The sequence below is a fragment of the Oncorhynchus keta genome, chromosome 26 (genome assembly GCF_023373465.1).
Source record: "Oncorhynchus keta strain PuntledgeMale-10-30-2019 chromosome 26, Oket_V2, whole genome shotgun sequence".
Taxonomy (NCBI): domain Eukaryota; kingdom Metazoa; phylum Chordata; class Actinopteri; order Salmoniformes; family Salmonidae; genus Oncorhynchus; species Oncorhynchus keta.
The window spans coordinates 41,200,895-41,218,525 of record NC_068446.1 but is presented as its reverse complement, the minus strand read 5'-3'; the positions used below and the strand labels follow the sequence as shown (position 1 = coordinate 41,218,525).

General features: G+C 50.5%; 1 protein-coding gene across 1 annotated transcript in view; it reads right to left on the bottom strand.

Moving 5' to 3' along the window:
- cep152 (centrosomal protein 152) overlaps positions 1–17,631 on the bottom strand; it is a 49,478-nt gene that overhangs the window by 10,604 nt on the left and 21,243 nt on the right. The window contains exons 19-22 of the mRNA XM_052481118.1: positions 16,907–17,045; positions 6,287–6,472; positions 2,459–2,637; positions 1,726–1,852 (exon numbers count right to left, since the gene is read on the bottom strand). Of these exons, the coding sequence (XP_052337078.1) occupies positions 1,726–1,852; positions 2,459–2,637; positions 6,287–6,472; positions 16,907–17,045 (631 nt within the window). The remainder of the gene's footprint in view (positions 1–1,725; positions 1,853–2,458; positions 2,638–6,286; positions 6,473–16,906; positions 17,046–17,631) is intronic.

The following is a 17,631-nucleotide window of genomic DNA, read 5'->3' as shown; positions in this document are numbered from 1 at the left end:
AGATCCCTCCCTCCCTGTCCCGACCTGGGCTCCAATGTTACAGAGTAGATCCCTCCCTCCCTGTCCCGACAAGGGCTCCAATGTTACGGAGTAGGTCCCGTCCTGGGCTCCAATGTTACAGAGTAGATCCCTCCCTGGGCTCCAATGTTACAGAGTAGATCCCTCCCTCCCTGTCCCGTCCTGGGCTCCAATGTTACAGAGTAGATCCCTCCCTCCCTCCCTGTCCCGACCTGGGCTCCAATGTTACAGAGTAGATCCCTCCCTCCCTCCCTGTCCCGTCCTGGGCTCCAATGTTACAGAGTAGATCCCTCCCTCCCTGTCCCGTCCTGGGCTCCAATGTTACAGAGTAGATCCCTCCCTCCCTGTCCCGACCTGGGCTCCAATATTACAGAGTAGGTCCCGACCTGGGCTCCAATATTACAGAGTAGATCCCTCCCTCCCTGTCCCGACCTGGGCTCCAATATTACAGAGTAGGTCCCGATCTGGGCTCCAATATTACAGAGTAGGTCCCGACCTGGGCTCCAATATTACAGAGTATGTCCCGACCTGGGCTCCAATGTTACAGAGTAGATCCCTCCCTCCCTGTCCCGACCTGGGCTCCAATGTTACAGAGTAGATCCCTCCCCTCTGTCCCGACCTGGGCTCCAATGTTACAGAGTAGATCCCTCCCCCCTGTCCCGACCTGGGCTCCAATGTTACAAAGTAGATCCCTCCCTCCCTGTCCCGACCTGGGCTCCAATGTTACTGAGTAGATCCCTCCCCTCTGTCCCGACCTGGGCTCCAATGTTACAGAGTAGATCCCTCCCTCCCTGTCCTCCAATGTTACAGAGTAGATCCCTCCCCTCTGTCCCGACCTGGGCTCCAATGTTACAGAGTAGATCCCTCCCTCTGTCCCGACCTGGGCTCCAATGTTACAGAGTAGATCCCTCCCTCCCTGTCCTCCAATGTTACAGAGTAGATCCTTCCCCCTGTCCTCCAATGTTACAGAGTAGATCCCTCCCCTCTGTCCCGACCTGGGCTCCAATGTTACAGAGTAGATCCCTCCCTCCCTGTCCTCCAATGTTACAGAGTAGATCCCTCCCCTCTGTCCTCCAATGTTACAGAGTAGATCCCTCCCCTCTGTCCCGACCTGTCCTCCAATGTTACAGAGTAGATCCCTCCCCTCTGTCCCGACCTGGGCTCCAATGTTACAGAGTAGATCCCTCCCCTCTGTCCCGACCTGGGCTCCAATGTTACAGAGTAGATCCCTCCCTCCCTGTCCTCCAATGTTACAGAGTAGATCCCTCCCCCTGTCCCGACCTGGGCTCCAATGTTACAGAGTAGGTCCCTCCCTCCCTGTCCCGAACTGGGCTCCAATGTTACAGAGTAGATCCCTCCCTCCCTGTCCTCCAATGTTACAGAGTAGATCCCTCCCCCCTGTCCTCCAATGTTACAGAGTAGATCCCTCCCCTCTGTCCCGACCTGGGCTCCAATGTTACAGAGTAGATCCCTCCCTCCCTGTCCCAGGCTCCAACCAGGGATCACTCTACAACACCTCATACTCAAGAAGCACCATCAATACTACTGACCCAGAAAAGCCACGGCACAGGCATTTGATTTCACATGAACACACCTCACAAGTGGATAGGTCTCTTATGCAAAAACATGACGATGTGATCACCTGTATAACTAAAAGATGAAAACATATAACTCAGATAGAAGTGTTGAATGGTCCCTCCCCCTGACCTGTTTGGACATGTCCTCCAAGTGCTTCTCCTGTAGTTCTTTCTGGATTCGTTTCCCAGCATCCTCCACTGCTCTGTGTCGTGCCGTGTCTGCCTCTCGCTGCAGCTGGAGCCTCTGTTCCCGGAGCCTGTGGTGGTAGTAGTAGTAGTAGTAGTAGTAGTAGTAGTAGTAGTAGTAGTAGTGGTAGTAGTAGTAGTAGTAGTGGTAGTAGTAGTGGTAGTAGTAGTAGTAGTGGTAGTAGTAGTAGTAGTAGTAGTAGTAGTAGTGGTAGTAGTAGTAGTAGTAGTGGTAGTGGTAGTGGTAGTAGTAGTGGTAGTAGTAGTAGTGGTAGTAGTAGTAGTGGTAGTAGTAGTAGTAGTAGTAGTAGTAGTAGTAGTAGTAGTAGTAGTAGTGGTGGTGGTAGTAGTAGTAGTAGTAGTAGTAGTGGTAGTAGTGGTAGTAGTAGTAGTGGTAGTGGTAGTAGTGGTAGTAGTGGTGGTAGTAGTAGTAGTAGTGGTAGTAGTAGTGGTGGTAGTGGTAGTAGTGGTGGTAGTAGTGGTAGTAGTGGTGGTAGTAGTAGTGGTAGTAGTAGTAGTAGTGGTTATTGGTTGTTCACAGTCATATACATCCTATGCTTCTCATTGGAGCCAAGGGCTTAAGTCAAGCAAGTCAATCAATCATACTGATTTGTACACAATTTACAACCATAGATTGTCATGAATAAAATAAATCCTACAATAATAATGTAAAATACCTGGTGTCCAGCTCCTCCATAGTGCAGCCTGGAGCAGTCTCTGTCCTCTCAGGGCTAGGTGTCCGACAGGCCTTCCCCTCATCAGTTAGGTCCGTCTGAGACTCCTGGGTATCTGTGGGTCTCGGTCCTCTGGCGTCTGCTACGGCTGCCTCCAGCCTCTGAGTCCAGGACCTGTCCATCTTCACAGGGGGGGACACCATAGAGATATATTTTCCAGGATGTGATCGGAACAATGAGTATGTTTACATGAACACTAATAATTCCATACAAAACCGATTAAGGCAGAAGGCAGAGTATGCCATTTAGTCGTGTAAACAAATTACTCTGCTTAAACACACACGGATTAAAAAGACCTGGTTTTCGGAGTAATCTTTCAAATGATCAGGACATGTAAAACAGCTTCGTAGGTGTTGGAGCGAGTGATTTCATCTACGCATGGTGTTCACATCAGCAAGCCTCCCCGCTCACGGGCGAATGAAGTGAGTTCGGGGGAAAAAACTGAAAGTATGGATCTTAGAAGTAGTTCACATACAAAACTTTAAACTTATTTTCCACCATAATTTGCAAAATAAATTCATTAAAAAATCCTACAATGTGATTCTCTGGATTTTTCTCTCTCATTTTGTCTGTCATAGTTGAAGTGTACCTATGATGAAAATTACAGGCCTCTCATCTTTTTAAGTGGGAGAACTTGCACAATTGGTGTCTGACTAAATACTTTTTTGCCCCACTGTATATGTCCAATCTCAGAATCAAATCAGCTTCCCAAAAAAAAGAACATGGTCGCTGTGCTAGAACGGTTATTTAGATCGCCGTTTTTCTACATTTATCAATGTGTCCCATAAGGTAGTTTGATTTCAGATGTGTCCATGTAAACAGGATTATTAGGTTAAACATAGTTTTTCTTGCAAATGCATTGTCAATATTTAAAATCAAACTATTATGTTAAGAAAGTATTCAGACCCTTTACTCAGTACTTTGTTGAAGCACCATTGGCTGCGATTACAGCCTCGAGTCTTCTTGGGTAGGACACGACAAGCTTGGCACACCTGTATTTGGGGAGTTTCTCTCATTCTTCTCTGCAGATCCTCTCAAGCTCTGTCAGGTTGGATGGGGAGCATCACGAGGTAGCTATTTTCAGGTCTCTCCAGAGATGTTAGATTGGGTTCAAGTCCGGGCTCTGGCTGGGCCACTCAAGGACATTCAGAGACTTGTCCCGAAGCCACTCCTGCTTTGTTTTTAGAGTCATTGTCCTGTTGGAAGGGTAAACTCCGCCCCAGTATGAGATCCTGAGCAGGTTTTCATTAAGGATCTCTGTACTTCGCTCCGTTCATCTTTGCCTCGATCCTGACAATAAGCATTTCGCTACACTTGCAATAACATCTGCTAACCATGTGTATGTGACCAATAAAATTCCATATGACTAGTCTCCGAGTCCCTGAAAAACATCCCGACAGCATGATGCTGCCACCACCATGCTTCACCGTAGGGATGGTGCCAGGTTTCCTCCAGAAATGATGCTCGGCATTCAGGCCAAAGAGTTCACTCTGATTTCATCAGACCAGAGAATCTTGTTTCTCATGGTCTGAGAGTCTCCAGGTGCCCTTTGGCAAACTCCAAGCGGGCGGTCATGTGCCTTTTACTGAAGAGTGGCTTCAGTCTGGCCACTCTACCATAAAGACCTGATTGGTGGAGTGCTGCAGAGATGGTTGTCCTTCTGGAAGGTTCTCCCATCTCCACAGAGGAACTCTAGAGCTCTGTCAGAGTGACCATCGGGTTCTTAGTGGTAGTAGTAGTGGTGGTAGTAGTAGTAGTAGTAGTGGCCAAGGCCCTTCTCCCCCTGATTGCTCAGTTTGGCCGGGCGGCCAGATCTAGGAAGAGTCTTGGTGGTTCCAAACTTCTTCCATTTAAGAATGATGGAGGCCACTGTGTTCTTGGGGACCTTCAATACTGCAGAAATATTTTGGTTCCCTTCCCCAGATCTGTGCCTCGACACAATCCTGTCTCGGAGCTGTATGGACAACTCCTTTGACCTCATGGCTTGGTTTTTGCTCTGACATGCACTGTCAACTGTGGGACCTTACGTAGACAGGTGTGTGCCTTTCCAAAGCATGTCCAATCAATTGAATTTACCACAGAAGGACTCCAATCAAGTTGTAGAAACATCTCAATGGAATGATCAATGGAAACAGGATGCAACCTGAGCTCAATTTCAAGTCTCAAATCAAAGGGTCTGAATACTTATGTAAATAAAAGGTATTTATGTTTTTTTATTTTTAATACATTTGCAAAAATGTCTAAAAACCCGTTTTCGCTTGGTCACCGGGTATTTTGTGTACATTAACAAATGATTTTTATTTTATCCAATTCAGAATAAAGCTGTAACGTAACAAAATGTGGGAAAAGTCAAGGGGTCTGAATACTTTGCGAAAGCAATGTAGCAATGTGTGTGTGTGTGTATATATATATATTACACACACACACACACAAAACAAAAATATAAAACAAAATAAAACAAAAATATAAACATCAATTAAGGTGTTGGTCCCATGTTTCATGACCTGAAATAAAAGATCCCAGAAATGTTCCATACGCACAAAACGCTTATTTCTCTCAAATGTTGTGCACACACACGTGTTTACATCCCTGTTAGTGAACATTTCTCCTTTGTCAAGATAATCCATCCACCTGACAGGTGTGGAATATCAAGAAACTGATTAAACAGCATGATCATTACACAGGTGCACCTTGTGCTGGGGACAATAAAATGCCACGCTAAAATGTGCCGTTTTGACACACAACACATTGTCTCAAGTTGAGGGAGTGGGCAATTGACCTGCTGACTGCAGGAATGTCCACCAGAGCGGTTGCCAGATAATTGAATGGTAATTTCTCTACCATAAACTGCCTCCAATGTCATTTTAGAGAATTTGGTAGTACATCCAATCTGTATCCAGATTCAAGACATGCCCTACAGATTAAAGGCACGCCCTACAGATTAAAGGCACGCCCTACAGATTCAAGGCACGCCCTACAGATTCAAGGCACGCCCTACAGATTCAAGGCACGCCCTACAGATTCAAGGCACGCCCTATAGATTAAAGGCATTCCCTATAGATTAAAGGCATGCCCTACAGATTAAAGGCACGCCCCAGATTAAAGGCATTACAGATTCAGATTAAAGGCACGCAGATTAAAGGCATTCCCTATAGATTAGGCATGCCCAGATTCAGATTAAAGGCACGGCCTACAGATTAAAGGCATTCCCTATAGATTAAAGGCATTCCCTATAGATTAAAGGCATGCCCTACAGATTAAAGGCACGCCCTACAGATTAAAGGCACGATTCCACGCCCTACAGATTAAAGGCACGCCCTACAGATTAAAGGCATTCCCAGATTAAAGGCACGCCCTACAGATTAAAGGCACGCCCTACAGATTAAAGGCATTCCCTACAGATTAAAGGCACGCCCTACAGATTAAAGGCATTCCCTACAGATTGGAACCAATGTCTGAGTAGCTGAACCTGTTATTACTCCAACCTTGTGAAAGTGACAAACTGATACGTTTTCGCGACACGACCGCAAGACCAGATGACGTGTTTCTGCACATGAGCTACGCTAGCTAACGTCGCCTAGAAAAGGTGATTGGGGATTTATATTGGAGAAGCAGTTTCTGCCCATGTTCACGCTCTACTGTCTTTGGCTGTATCCGGTGAATATGACAAATAAACTTTTGATTAGATTTTTTTTTTGTCCATGGGGTGGCAGAACCGATCCATTCATAAAGTAAAGACGAGCTACAGATGGAACACAAGACAACTCCTACCTCCTCCTTCTCCTCAGTCCATGTTGCCTTGGCCTTGGTCAGCTGGGTTTGGAGCTCTTGTCTGAGCTCCTTGTCCTTCTCTTCAGACCACAGGGCTCTGAGCTTGGTGACATTCTCCTGATGCTGGCTCTCCAGGTCTGATCTTAGCTTCTCCAGAGCAGCCCTGCTCTCGTCGAGAGTTTTCAGCTGAGAAAGGGATGCAAATCGTCAAAAAAGCCATTTTCAATTAATTATTCGCTTGAGGTAGAAACTTTTCACAGAGATCAGAAAACAGCCCTTATTACCCGTCTAAAAATTGGTAAAGAACCTCTGGGAACGTTCCAGCCGCGGGGCTCCTGGGAACGTTCCAGCCGCGGGGCCCCCTGGGAACGTTCCAGCCGCGGGGCCCCCTGGGAACGTTCCAGCCGCGGGGCCCCCTGGGAACGTTCCAGCCGCGGGGCCCCCTGGGAACGTTCCAGCCGCGGGGCCCCCTGGGAACGTTCCAGCCGCGGGGCCCCCTGGGAACGTTCCAGCCGCGGGGCCCCCTGGGAACGTTCCAGCCGCGGGGCCCCCTGGGAACGTTCCAGCCGCGGGCCCTTATCAATTTTGAATTGGGATTTCAAGCTGCATGTGAAGGTTCATGACCTGGCCTTTTATTTAATAACTAGACAAGTCAGTCACCCGACCTCAATCCAATTGAGATGGTTTGGGATGGATCGGACAGCCGAGTGAAGGAAAAGCAGCCAACAAGTGCTCAGCATATGTGGGAACTCCTTCAAGACTGTTGGAAAAGCATTCCAGGTGAAGCTGGTTGAGAGAATGCCAAGAGTGTGCAAAGATGTCATCAAGTTAAAGGTGGCTGCTTTGAAGAATATAAAATATATTTATTTGTTTAACATTTTTTTTTGGTTACTACATGATTCCATATGTGTTATTTCATAGTTTTGACATCTTCACTATTAGTCTACAATGTAGAAAATAGTAAAAGTACACAAAACCCCTTGAATGAGTAGGTGTGTCCAAACTTTTGACTGGTACTCTATGGCCTATATTAAACCAAAGAAACGACTCATATCTCCCTTTACACCGATTACATTTTGATGTACCCATCAGACATTGCCAACTCTGTTCAAGTCCTTGGTGTCTTTGAAGAATTTGGTTATTTTACGAACTACAAGATGAAGTCTATCGCAATGCCATTAAAAAACCACAGACAAAAATAATCAATTTAACATCATTGCCTGTCTCTTGAATGTCACGCCTTTCGTTACCTGGGCATTCAGATCAGACCCACCCACTCTCCCTCATCATTGGTGGCATTCAGATCAGACCCACCCACTCTCCCTCATCATTGGTGGCATTCAGATCAGACCCACCCACTCTCCCTCATCATTGGTGGCATTCAGATCAGACCCACCCACATCATTAGTGGCATTCAGATCAGACCCTCCCACCCTCATCATTGGTGGCATTCAGATCAGACCCACCCACATCATTGGTGGCATTCAGATCAGACCCACCCACATCATTGGTGGCATTCAGATCAGACCCACCCACTCTCCCTCATCATTGGTGGCATTCAGATCAGACCCACCCACCCTCCCACCCTCATCATTGGTGGCATTCAGATCAGACCCTCCCACCCTCATCATTGGTGGCATTCAGATCAGACCCTCCCACCCTCATCATTGGTGGCATTCAGATCAGACCCACCCACCAACCCTCATCATCTCATCATTGGTGACAACTTCAGTGCATCCCGCGTGAAAATCCCCCCCCAAAATAATTGGTCCCCCTGTATGTCAGTCTCCACAGACGAGTGTGGGCCCCCCCCCCCAACAAAATTATATTCTGCCCTTCGTCAATTGTATTTTTTCAATGCTTCCTCTTTCACCCTCCTCTTAACTTCTTTAGGGACATTAGATGCCTTGTGTAGAAACTTCATTTGTAATGAAAAACGGTCCTGAAAATCAGACTTTCCACTTTAACACGTCCAAAACGGGCGGCAGGGTAGCCTAGTGGTTAGAGTGTAGAGGTGGCAGGGTAGCCTAGTGGTTAGAGTGTAGAGGTGGCAGGGTAGCCTAGTGGTTAGAGTGTAGAGGTGGCAGGGTAGCCTAGTGGTTAGAGTGTAGAGGTGGCAGGGTAGCCTAGTGGTTAGAGTGTAGAGGTGGCAGGGTAGCCTAGTGGTTAGAGTGTAGAGGCGGCAGGGTAGCCTAGTGGTTAGAGTGTAGAGGTGGCAGGGTAGCCTAGTGGTTAGAGTGTAGAGGTGGAAGGGTAGCCTAGTGGTTAGAGTGTAGAGGTGGCAGGGTAGCCTAGTGGTTAGAGTGTAGAGGTGGCAGGGTAGCCTAGTGGTTAGAGTGTAGAGGTGGCAGGGTAGCCTAGTGGTTAGAGTGTAGAGGCGGCAGGGTAGCCTAGTGGTTAGAGTGTAGAGGCGGCAGGGTAGCCTAGTGGTTAGAGTGTAGAGGTGGCAGGGTAGCCTAGTGGTTAGAGTGTAGAGGTGGCAGGGTAGCCTAGTGGTTAGAGTGTAGAGGCGGCAGGGTAGCCTAGTGGTTAGAGTGTAGAGGCGGCAGGGTAGCCTAGTGGTTAGAGTGTAGAGGCGGCAGGGTAGCCTAGTGGTTAGAGTGTAGAGGCGGCAGGGTAGCCTAGTGGTTAGAGTGTAGAGGCGGCAGGGTAGCCTAGTGGTTAGAGTGTAGAGGCGGCAGGGTAGCCTAGTGGTTAGAGTGTAGAGGCGGCAGGTAGCCTAGTGGTTACAGTGTAGATGCGGCAGGGTAGCCTAGTGGTTAGAGTGTAGAGGTGGCGGGTAGCCTAGTGGTTAGAGTGTAGAGGCGGCAGGGTAGCCTAGTGGTTAGAGTGTAGAGGTGGCAGGGTAGCCTAGTGGTTAGAGTGTAGAGGTGGCAGGGTAGCCTAGTGGTTAGAGTGTAGAGGTGGCAGGGTAGCCTAGTGGTTAGAGTGTAGAGGTGGCAGGTAGCCTAGTGGTTAAAGTGTAGAAGTGGCTGGTAGCCTAGTGACACGCCTAGACACGCCGTCCGTTCCGGTGCGTACAGTCGACACGCCGTCCTTTTCCGGTGCGTACAGTAGACACGCCGTCCGTTCCGTACGTACAGTAGACACGCCGTCCGTTCCGTACATACAGTAGACACGCCGTCCGTTCCGTACATACAGTAGACACGCTGTCCGTTCCGTACGTACAGTAGACACGCCGTCCGTTCCGTACGTACAGTAGACACGCCGTCCGTTCCGTACGTACAGTAGACACGCCGTACATACAGTAGACACGCCGTCCGTTCCGTACGTACAGTAGACACGCTGTCCGTTCCGTACATACAGTAGACACGCTGTCCGTTCCGTACATACAGTAGACACGCTGTCCGTTCCGTACATACAGTAGACACGCTGTCCGTTCCGTACGTACAGTCGAAACGCTGTCCGTTCCGTACGTACAGTAGACACGCTGTCCGTTCTGTACGTAAAGTAGACACGCCGTCCGTTCCGGTGTGTACGTACAGTAGACACGCCGTCCGTTCCGGTGTGTACATACAGTCGACACGCCGTCCGTTCCGTACATACAGTAGACACGCTGTCCGTTCCGTACATACAGTAGACACGCTGTCCGTTCCGTACGTACAGTAGACACGCTGTCCGTTCCGTACATACAGTAGACACGCTGTCCGTTCCGTATGTACAGTCGACACGCCGTCCGTTCCGGTGTGTACATACAGTCGACACGCCGTCCGTTCCGTACATACAGTAGACACGCTGTCCGTTCCGTACATACAGTAGACACGCTGTCCGTTCCGTATGTACAGTCGACACGCCGTCCGTTCCGGTGTGTACATACAGTAGACACGCTGTCCGTTACATACAGTAGACACGCTGTCCGTTCCGTATATACAGTAGACACGCGTCCGTTCCGTTCCGGTGTCCGTACATACAGTAGACACGCCGTCCGTTCCGGTGCGTACACGCTGTCCGTTACAGTAGACACGCTGTCCGTTCCGTACATACAGTAGACACGCTGTCCGTTCCGTACATACAGTAGACACGCTGTCCGTTCGTACAGTACACGCCGTCCGTTCCGTACGTACAGTAGACACGCGTTGTCCGTTCCGTCCGTTCCGTACATACAGTAGACACGCTGTCCGTTCCGTACGTACAGTAGACACACTGTTCCGTACGTACAGTAGACACGGTCCGTTCGTACATACAGTAGACACGCTGTCCGTTCCGTACATACAGTAGACACGCCCGTCCGTTCGGTGTGTACGTACAGTAGACACGCCGTCCGTTCGGTGTGTACATACAGTAGACACGCCCGTCCGTTCGGTGCACGTACAGTAGACACGCTGTCCGTTCCGGTGCGTACGTACAGTAGACACACTGTCCGTTCCGGTGTGTACATACAGTAGACACGCTGTCCGTTCCGGTGTGTACATACAGTAGACACGCTGTCCGTTCCGTACATACAGTAGACACGCCGTCCGTTCCGGTGTGTACATACAGTAGACACGCTGTCCGTTCCGGTGTGTACATACAGTAGACACACGTCCGTTCCGTTGCGTATATACAGTAGACACGCCGTCCGTTCCGGTGCGTACATACAGTAGACACACCGTCCGTTCGGTGCGTACATACAGTAGACACGCCTGTCCGTTCGGTGCGTACATACAGTAGACACGCTGTCCGTTCCGTACATACAGTAGACACGCTGTCCGTTCCGTACATACAGTAGACACGCTGTCCGTTCCGTACATACAGTAGACACGCTGTCCGTTCCGTATATACAGTAGACACGCCGTCCGTTCCGGTGTGTACATACAGTAGACACGCCGTCCGTTCCGGTGCGTACGTACAGTAGACACACTGTCCGTTCCGGTGTGTACATACAGTAGACACGCTGTCCGTTCCGTATATACAGTAGACACGCCGTCCGTTCCGGTGTGTACATACAGTAGACACGCCGTCCGTTCCGGTGCGTACATACAGTAGACACGCTGTCCGTTCCGTACATACAGTAGACACGCTGTCCGTTCCGTACATACAGTAGACACGCTGTCCGTTCCGTACATACAGTAGACACACTGTCCGTTCCGGTGTGTACATACAGTAGACACGCTGTCCGTTCCGTATATACAGTAGACACGCCGTCCGTTCCGGTGTGTACATACAGTAGACACGCCGTCCGTTCCGGTGCGTACATACAGTAGACACGCTGTCCGTTCCGTACATACAGTAGACACGCTGTCCGTTCCGTACATACAGTAGACACGCTGTCCGTTCCGTACATACAGTAGACACGCTGTCCGTTCCGTACATACAGTAGACACACTGTCCGTTCCGGTGTGTACATACAGTAGACACGCTGTCCGTTCCGTATATACAGTAGACACGCCGTCCGTTCCGGTGTGTACGTACAGTAGACACGCCGTCCGTTCCGGTGTGTACATACAGTAGACACGCCGTCCGTTCCGGTGCGTACGTACAGTAGACACGCTGTCCGTTCCGGTGCGTACGTACAGTAGACACGCTGTCCGTTCCGGTGTGTACATACAGTAGACACGCTGTCCGTTCCGGTGTGTACATACAGTAGACACGCTGTCCGTTCCGTACATACAGTAGACACGCCGTCCGTTCCGGTGTGTACATACAGTAGACACGCTGTCCGTTCCGGTGCGTACATACAGTAGACACACCGTCCGTTCCGGTGCGTACGTACAGTAGACACGCCGTCCGTTCCGGTGCGTACATACAGTAGACACACCGTCCGTTCCGGTGCGTACGTACAGTAGACACGCCGTCCGTTCCGGTGCGTACGTACAGTAGACACGCCGTCCGTTCCGGTGCGTACATACAGTAGACACACTGTCCGTTCCGTATATACAGTAGACACGCTGTCCGTTCCGTATATACAGTAGACACGCCGTCCGTTCCGGTGCGTACGTACAGTAGACACGCTGTCCGTTCCGGTGCGTACATACAGTAGACACGCCGTCCGTTCCGGTGCGTACATACAGTAGACACGCTGTCCGTTCCGTACATACAGTAGACACGCTGTCCGTTCCGTACATACAGTAGACACGCTGTCCGTTCCGTACATACAGTAGACACGCTGTCCGTTCCGTACATACAGTAGACACGCTGTCCGTTCCGTACATACAGTAGACACGCTGTCCGTTCCGTACATACAGTAGACACGCTGTCCGTTCCGTACATACAGTAGACACGCCGTCCGTTCCGGTGTGTACATACAGTAGACACGCTGTCCGTTCCGTATATACAGTAGACACGCCGTCCGTTCCGGTGCGTACATACAGTAGACACGCTGTCCGTTCCGTACATACAGTAGACACACTGTCCGTTCCGGTGTGTACATACAGTAGACACGCTGTCCGTTCCGTACATACAGTAGACACGCCGTCCGTTCCGGTGTGTACGTACAGTAGACACGCCGTCCGTTCCGGTGTGTACATACAGTAGACACGCCGTCCGTTCCGGTGTGTACATACAGTAGACACGCCGTCCGTTCCGGTGTGTACGTACAGTAGACACACTGTCCGTTCCGGTGTGTACGTACAGTAGACACGCCGTCCGTTCCGTATATACAGTAGACACGCCGTCCGTTCCGGTGCGTACATACAGTAGACACGCCGTCCGTTCCGGTGCGTACATACAGTAGACACGCTGTCCGTTCCGGTGCGTACATACAGTAGACACGCTGTCCGTTCCGTACATACAGTAGACACGCTGTCCGTTCCGTACATACAGTAGACACGCTGTCCGTTCCGTACATACAGTAGACACGCTGTCCGTTCCGTACATACAGTAGACACGCTGTCCGTTCCGTACATACAGTAGACACGCTGTCCGTTCCGTACATACAGTAGACACGCTGTCCGTTCCGTACATACAGTAGACACGCTGTCCGTTCCGTACATACAGTAGACACGCTGTCCGTTCCGTATATACAGTAGACACGCCGTCCGTTCCGGTGCGTACGTACAGTAGACACGCGCCCGTGTGCGTCCGACACGCTGTCCGTTCCGTACATACAGTAGACACGCTGTCCGTTCCGTACATACAGTAGACACGCTCCGTTCCGGTGCGTACATACAGTAGACACGCTGTCCGTTCCGTACATACAGTAGACACGCCGTCCGTTCGGTGCGTACATACAGTAGACACACTGTCCGTTCCGTACATACAGTAGACACACTGTCCGTTCCGGTGTGTACATACAGTAGACACGCCGTCCGTTCCGGTGCGTACATACAGTAGACACGCTGTCCGTTCCGTACATACAGTAGACACGCCGTCCGTTCCGGTGTGTACATACAGTAGACACGCTGTCCGTTCCGGTGTGTACATACAGTAGACACACCGTCCGTTCCGGTGTGTACATACAGTAGACACGCCGTCCGTTCCGGTGCGTACGTACAGTAGACACGCCGTCCGTTCCGGTGTGTACATACAGTAGACACACCGTCCGTTCCGGTGCGTACATACAGTAGACACGCTGTCCGTTCCGGTGTGTACATACAGTAGACACACCGTCCGTTCCGGTGCGTACGTACAGTAGACACGCCGTCCGTTCCGGTGCGTACATACAGTAGACACACCGTCCGTTCCGGTGCGTACGTACAGTAGACACACCGTCCGTTCCGGTGCGTACGTACAGTAGACACACCGTCCGTTCCGGTGCGTACATACAGTAGACACGCTGTCCGTTCCGGTGCGTACGTACAGTAGACACGCTGTCCGTTCCGGTGCGTACGTACAGTAGACACGCCGTCCGTTCCGGTGCGTACGTACAGTAGACACGCCGTCCGTTCCGGTGCGTACGTACAGTAGACACGCTGTCCGTTCCGTACATACAGTAGACACGCTGTCCGTTCCGTACATACAGTAGACACGCTGTCCGTTCCGTACATACAGTAGACACGCTGTCCGTTCCGTTCGTACATACAGTAGACACGCCGTCCGTTCGTACGGTGCAGTACGTACCGTAGACAGACACGCTGTCCGTTCCGTACATACAGTAGACACGCTGTCCGTTCCGTACATACAGTAGACACGCTGTCCGTTCCGTACATACAGTAGACACGCTGTCCGTTCCGGTGTACGTACAGTAGACACGCTGTCCGTTCCGTACATACAGTAGACACGCTGTCCGTTCCGTACATACAGTAGACACGCTGTCCGTTCCGGTGCGTACATACAGTAGACACGCCGTCCGTTCCGGTGTGTACATACAGTAGACACGCTGTCCGTTCTCTTATATACAGTTTGTTTTATTCCTCCGTTCAGTGTGCGAGACTTCTTATCTGCCGTCTTATATAGAAAGTAATTATTACAATTTCTAAATAAATAGACACGACATTCGTTCGGTGCGTACATACAGTAGACACGCCGTCCGTTCCGGTGCGTACATACAGTAGACACGCTGTCCGTTCCGTAAATACAGTAGACACAAACAGCTGTCCGACCGTACATACAGTAGACACGCTGTCCGTTCCGTACATACAGTAGACACGCTGTCCGTTCTTCCGTACATACAGTAGACCATGTCCGTTCCGCAGGTTTACAGTAGACACGCTGTCCGTTCCCTGCATACAGTGAGACACGCTGTCCGTTCCGTACATACAGTAGACACGCTGTCGTTCCATTCACAGTAGACACGCTGGCCGTTCCAGAGAAGTAGACACGCTTCCGTTGTGGGCGAGTTATACAGACACGCTGACCGTTCCCGTACATACAGTAGACACGCTGTCCGTTCCGGTATATACAGTAGACACGCCCGTCCGTTCCGGTGCGTACGTACAGTAGACACGCCGTCCGTTCGGTGCGAGACTTACAGTGGACGCTGTCCGTTGGAGACATACAGTAGACACGCTGTCCGTTCCGTACATACAGTAGACACGCCGTCCGTTCCGGTGCGTACATACAGTAGACACACTGTCCGTTGTACATACAGTAGACACGCCGTCCGTTCCGTATATACAGTAGACACGCCTCCGTTCCGGTGCGAGACATACAGTAGACACGCCGTCCGTTGGAGACTTACAGTAGACACGCTGTCCGTTCCGAGACATACAGTAGACACGCTGTCCGTTCCGAGACATACAGTAGACACGCTGTCCGTTCCGTACATACAGTAGACACGCTGTCCGTTCCGTACATACAGTAGACACGCTGTCCGTTCCGTACATACAGTAGACACGCTGTCCGTTCCGTACATACAGTAGACACGCTGTCCGTTCCGTACATACAGTAGACACGCTGTCCGTTCCGTATATACAGTAGACACGCCGTCCGTTCCGGTGCGTACGTACAGTAGACACGCCGTCCGTTCCGGTGCGTACATACAGTAGACACGCTGTCCGTTCCGTACATACAGTAGACACGCTGTCCGTTCCGTACATACAGTAGACACGCCGTCCGTTCCGGTGCGTACATACAGTAGACACACTGTCCGTTCCGTACATACAGTAGACACACTGTCCGTTCCGTACATACAGTAGACACACTGTCCGTTCCGGTGTGTACATACAGTAGACACGCTGTCCGTTCAGGTAGAGACTTACAGTAGACACGACCGTCCGTTCCGGTGTGTACGGCACAGTAGACACGCTGTCCGTTCGGTGTGTACATACAGGTAGAGACACGCCCGTCCGACTTACGACAGTAGACACGCCGTCCGTTACAGGCGACAGGTAGAGACTTACAGGTCCGACCGGTGTTACATACAGTAGACACACCGTCCGTTACAGGCGTACATACAGTAGACACGCTGTCCGTTCCGGTGTGTACATACAGTAGACACACCGTCCGTTCCGGTGCGTACGTACAGTAGACACGCCGTCCGTTCGGTGTGTACTTACAGGTAGACACACCGTCCGTTCGGTGCGTTACAGGTAGAGACACGCCCAGGTCCGTTCGGTGTGTACATACAGTAGACACAGTCCGTTCGGTAGCGACATACAGTAGACACGCTGTCCGTTCCGGTGCGACGTACAGTAGACACGCTGTCCGTTCCGGTGAGACGTACAGTAGAGACTGTCCGTTCCGGTGCGTACGTACAGGACACGAGTCCGTTCCGGTGCGTACGTACAGTAGACACGCCGTCCGTTCCGGTGCGTACGTACAGTAGACACGCCGTCCGTTCCGGTGCGTACGTACAGTAGACACGCTGTCCGTTCCGGTGCGTACGTACAGTAGACACGCCGTCCGTTCCGGTGCGTACGTACAGTAGACACGCTGTCCGTTCCGGTGCGTACGTACAGTAGACACGCCGTCCGTTCCGGTGCGTACGTACAGTAGACACGCCGTCTTCTGATTTCTCTCTTAATTTATTTGTTTGTTTTATTCCTCTTGTTCAGTGTGGAGACTTCTTATCTGTTGTCTTATATAGAAAATAATTATTACAATTTCTAAATAAATAAAAAGACATTCTCTGCACCAGTGTTCCTAGCCCGTTTCCAGACCTGTTTGTGCTCTATAGCGAAATCCACATGACAACAAGCAAATAAGACAACACAAACAGATCTGGGACCGGGCTATTGTTCATATAGCATCTTCATAAAATGTGTGTGTGTGTGTGTGTGTGTGTGTGTGTGTGTGTGTGTGTGTGTGTACTAGACTATATACCTCATTGTCCCTCTTCTTCTTCTCCTCCTCCTCCATTCTTCCCTGCAGGTTTTCCTCCAGCCGGTCTTTGTCCCTGCAGAGTGAGATGTAGCACTCCTGTACTGCCACCATCTCTCCATTCACCTCACACAGCTTGGCTCTATCCAGAGAAGAAAGGATTATCATTGTGGGCGAGGTTATACAGGAGACTGTTCCCGACTCAGATAGCAGAGTATGGTTTATATGCTGCCCAGCAGACACTTTTACTCGAAGCGACTTACATGCAGGTGGCAGGTAGAGACTTACAGGTGGAGACTTACAGGTGGAGACTTACAGGTGGAGACTTACAGGTGGAGACTTACAGGTAGAGACTTACAGGTAGAGACTTACAGGTAGAGACTTACAGGCGGCAGGTAGAGACTTACAGGCGACAGGTAGAGACTTACAGGCGACAGGTAGAGACTTACAGGCTGCAGGTAGAGACTTACAGGCTGCAGGTAGAGACTTACAGGCGGCAGGTAGAGACTTACAGGCGACAGGTAGAGACTTACAGGCGACAGGTAGAGACTTACAGGCGACAGGTAGAGACTTACAGGCGACAGGTAGAGACTTACAGGTGACAGGTAGAGACTTACAGGCGACAGGTAGAGACTTACAGGCTGCAGGTAGAGACTTACAGGCTGCAGGTAGAGACTTACAGGCGACAGGTAGAGACTTACAGGTAGAGACTTACAGGCTGCAGGTAG